The following is a 3802-nucleotide window of genomic DNA, read 5'->3' as shown; positions in this document are numbered from 1 at the left end:
TATGTGTTTTTTTTTTCATTTTGATAATTTGCACAACCTGAAGTCCCTTTTTTTTACTGACCGGCAGGAAAAAAATGAAGGAATAAAAACATAAACGCTCGCGCGGTCTTTAAATATCGACTCGTGCGTTGAGTTTGTTTTCTCTTTTCTTTTGAAGATGGCTCTTTAATATGAGTGATTATTGGTTATCGGAGCGAGAGGCTCGTGTCCGTAAAGGGTTAATAGAAGAAGTAAAGCAGCACTTAATCTGAATTAGTGTCGCAAAAGCCAGAAACCCGCAACCTGGCTCCAATAACAGCGCGAACACCTCCGCGTCCCGGAGCCTCTGCACGTGTCCGCAGACCACTCCGCACAGGTATAAATACACATATGTATATTTGTATATATTTATACCTGTCCGGAGTCACATCACAACATTGCGTCATATGTCTTCCTGAGGGAGGTTTGCGCAAACTTCAAAATGAAAACGTGCGCACGCAACAACAAAAAATCATCATCATCCAAAAGTGCACTTGGCACACAGAGAGTTATGATGTGTTTAAATGCAACAGAGATGAAAATAAACAAACACACACAAATACACTCGTCTTTCAATCGGGATAAACCCCCCAAAAAATAAACACAAACAAACAACAAACAAGAAGAAATAAAAAGACAACAAAGAAAGAAAGAAGTTCAGACCAGCCTCCTCATCTTGTGCAGTTGTGTTTCTCCCGCGGTTGCGTCATATTTACAAGCCCAAAGACCCCCCCCCCCTACACACCCGCAGTCCTGCTGTCCCCCCCCCCCCCTACACACCCGCAGTCCTGCTGTCCCCCAACACAAAGCAGATCAACAACATGCTCTTAATATACAGAGAAGATGAAAGTACAAAATAGAAATTATCACCGTACATGTCCAGCATGCAGGATTAATATTTAATGCCGATTTTTTGTTTTCAATATATATTCGAATATAACCAAAAGCAGGCAATAAATCATTGAGATGTTGCATAAAATGCCCCCCCCCCCGCCCCCCCCCTCCTCCTCGTGACACGTTAAAGTTACAATTTTGCATAAAGTGGAAGTTTGTGAGTCTTTTTGTTGTTTTTTTCTCTCAGATTCTTGACGAGCCCACTTGTGTCGACTGTGGGTCTCGAGCCCGGAACCCGGGACCAGAACAATGTCATCTTCATCATCATCATCATCATCATCATCATCATTTGGAGAGCGTCCGTATGCAGGTCATCCCACACACAAACATGGAGGAATAAAAGAACAACAACAAAGTCCATCAGCCGAGCCTCTTCCTCCTCCTCTCTGGTGAGGAAGAGGAGGGCGGAAACAAGTCCTCTTCACTGCAAGCGACTCGTCTACAAAAAAAAAGATGCCGACACGCGGATGGAGAGAATATAGAGAGAGAGAGAGAATACTATCTGACGGATTATTCTTCTAATACGAATATAATTGTTATTATTGTTATAATCATGAACAGTTCTGGAGCTGTGGATTATCATCGTTTTGTTCAGTCATGGGGGGGGGGGGGGACTCACATGAAGAACTCCGGAGACGACGGGGTGTCGCTGGTGGACCCGGCCTCTCGGAACCTGGTGCCGAACCCGCCCGACCCGGTCAGCTTCTCGCACTTGAGCTTGTAGGCGTCGCGCTCGCGCGCCAGCCGGCTGATCTCCGCCTTCAGGTGCTCCACCTGGTCCACGAGCTCCGTCTTCTCGTGCTCCAGCACGTGCTTCTGCTGCACGCGCTTGTACCGGCAGGACTGCGCGTAGCCCCGGTTCTTCAGGGTCCGGCGCTTCTGCTTCAGGCGGATCACCTCGTCCTTGGTGAAGCCCCGCAGGTGCCGGTTGAGCTCGCGCACCGACATGGACACCAGCTGGTCGTCGGAGAAGCGGTCCTCCACGTTGAGCCCGCCCCCGGAGCCGTGGTGGTGGCCCCCCGCCGACTGGCTCAGGTGGCCGTGCGAGTGGTGGTGGTGGTGGCGGTGGTGGTGCAGCGACTGGTGGGAGTCCGGGGACACCGGGGACGGGCTGTCCGGGTCCTGGCTGTGGTGCTGGTGGTGCTGGCTGTGCGCGTGGCCGTGTGCGCCCGGGTGACCGGACAGCTCGTCGGCGTGGTGCGGGATCCCGCCCGCGTACGGGTGGTGGTGGTGCTGCTGGCCGTGGTGGCTGTGGTGGTGGTGCGCGCCCCCCCGGTAGTCCTCGAAGGTGCCCTGCTGCTGCTGCTGCTGCTGCTGCTGCTGCTGCTGCTGCAGCTGCTGCACGTGCGCGAGCGGCGGGTGCCCGTGCGCCGTGGCCCCGATCAGCGCCTCCACCGCGTCCTCCGGGGTCAGGCTCAGCGTCTGCGGGTCGATCTGCTGCTGGTAGCCGCCGCTGGGCATCCAGTAGAGCTCCTCCAGGTGGCTCTTCTGCTCCGTGGGGCTGAAGCCGGGCGAGGAGGGCACCGAGCTGCAGGGCGTGCTGATCGGGGTGGACGACACGGAGCCCTGCGGCTGCGCGCGGCTGCACTGGCGCTGCGCGGCGACGCGCTCCAGCCCCGCCAGGCCCTCCTTCTTCACGTCGAACTTCATCAGGTCAAAGTCGTTGACGTATTCCAGCGCCAGGGGGCTGCTGGGTAGCTCCGGGCCCAGGCTCATCGCGGCCGCGCTCATGCCCGCCGCGACTCTCGCTCTCTCTCCCTCTCTCGTCGCGTGGGAAACCGGCTCCTGGATCTCTCCTCGGTGTCACGCAATAGTTCTGTTGCGCGCAGCTCCTCCTTGTGCGCGGACTTGCTGGAGCATGAAACACCGCGGGAGCGGCGGCGTGGAGGAGGAGGAGGAGGAGGAGGAGGAGGAGGAGGAGGAGGGAGGGAAAAAAAGAAGAAGGAAAAAGTAGTGGAGGAAAAACTTTCACTCAGACCAGGCCGGAGGTAGAAACGCACAAAAAACTCAGTGCAAAAAGTTTTTCAAAAAAACCCAGTCCCTTCAGTAGAAGTGTGTATTCACACACGCACACACATACACACACACACACACACACACATACACAAGCACGATAAATATTAATAACACAGAGCAGTACCGGGTTCGTGTAACGGGCTCCGGTCCTCGTTGCGTTTCTTCGGGGTCAATAAGTCCGTTTTTTTTTCTCCAGGAGAATAACAGAGCAAAAAATAAAAAGAGGAGTGAAATAAGAGCGTCTGGAATTATTATTATTATAATTATTTTTCCGCTGAGAAGCTGCTTTTTGTTCCAGCTCTGCACCGCAGAGATTCCCCAGAAAAAAGGAGCTCGCCTCTCTCTCTCTCTCTCTCTCTCTGTCTCTCTCCCTCTCTCCGCGGTATCCAGCAGCCTGCGCTCCGAGCCGCCTCTTTATGCTCACAGCGCCGTGACGTCACGCTGGACAGGCTGGGTGAGGAGCGCGCGCCTCTCCAATGGGAGCGGCGCTGGAACAAGAGGAAGAGGGAGGAGAGAGAGAGAGAGGAGGAGGAGGGGCACATGCCACGGTCCTGACAGTTTACAGACAGTCAGCTGACCCGACTCCCCTACAAGCAGAATGTGGGAGGAGAGAGAGAGAGAGGGAGAGAGAGTGTGTGTGAGAGAGAGAGAGAGAGAAATGCCTCCACTTCACCCACACCACTCCGCTGCAGCGCGCGCTGCTCCTCGGAGCTCCAGACCCCCTAGAACACTTCATAATGTAATAAAATAGTTGTAATACGGTAATATTCAGATAATAATGTAATATTGAAACTAGCTTGCAGCGTTTCACCCCCCCCCCCCCCCCCAAAGAACAAACACAATGCGCGTGCATTCCATTTGCAGTCATGATTTA

General features: G+C 53.8%; 1 protein-coding gene across 1 annotated transcript; it reads right to left on the bottom strand.

Annotated features, from left to right (window-relative positions):
- Positions 1–826: 826 nt before the first annotated feature.
- Positions 827–3290, bottom strand: mafba (MAF bZIP transcription factor Ba). The gene is made up of 2 exons (XM_056422558.1): positions 3053–3290; positions 827–2763 (listed from the first exon to the last, which is right to left on the bottom strand). Exon 2 carries the CDS (start codon positions 2641–2643, stop codon positions 1528–1530), a length of 1116 nt encoding a protein of 371 aa, XP_056278533.1. The 5' UTR covers positions 2644–2763; positions 3053–3290; the 3' UTR covers positions 827–1527.
- Positions 3291–3802: the final 512 nt, after the last annotated feature.

The sequence above is a fragment of the Pseudoliparis swirei genome, chromosome 9, assembly GCF_029220125.1.
Source record: "Pseudoliparis swirei isolate HS2019 ecotype Mariana Trench chromosome 9, NWPU_hadal_v1, whole genome shotgun sequence".
Classification (NCBI taxonomy): domain Eukaryota; kingdom Metazoa; phylum Chordata; class Actinopteri; order Perciformes; family Liparidae; genus Pseudoliparis; species Pseudoliparis swirei.
This window is presented reverse-complemented; position numbering and strand designations above follow the sequence as displayed.

Excerpts from the sequence above, each read along its gene's own strand:
- mafba (XM_056422558.1), bottom strand. The coding sequence starts at position 2,643 with ATGAGCGCGGCCGCGATGAGCCTGGGCCCGGAGCTACCCAGCAGCCCC.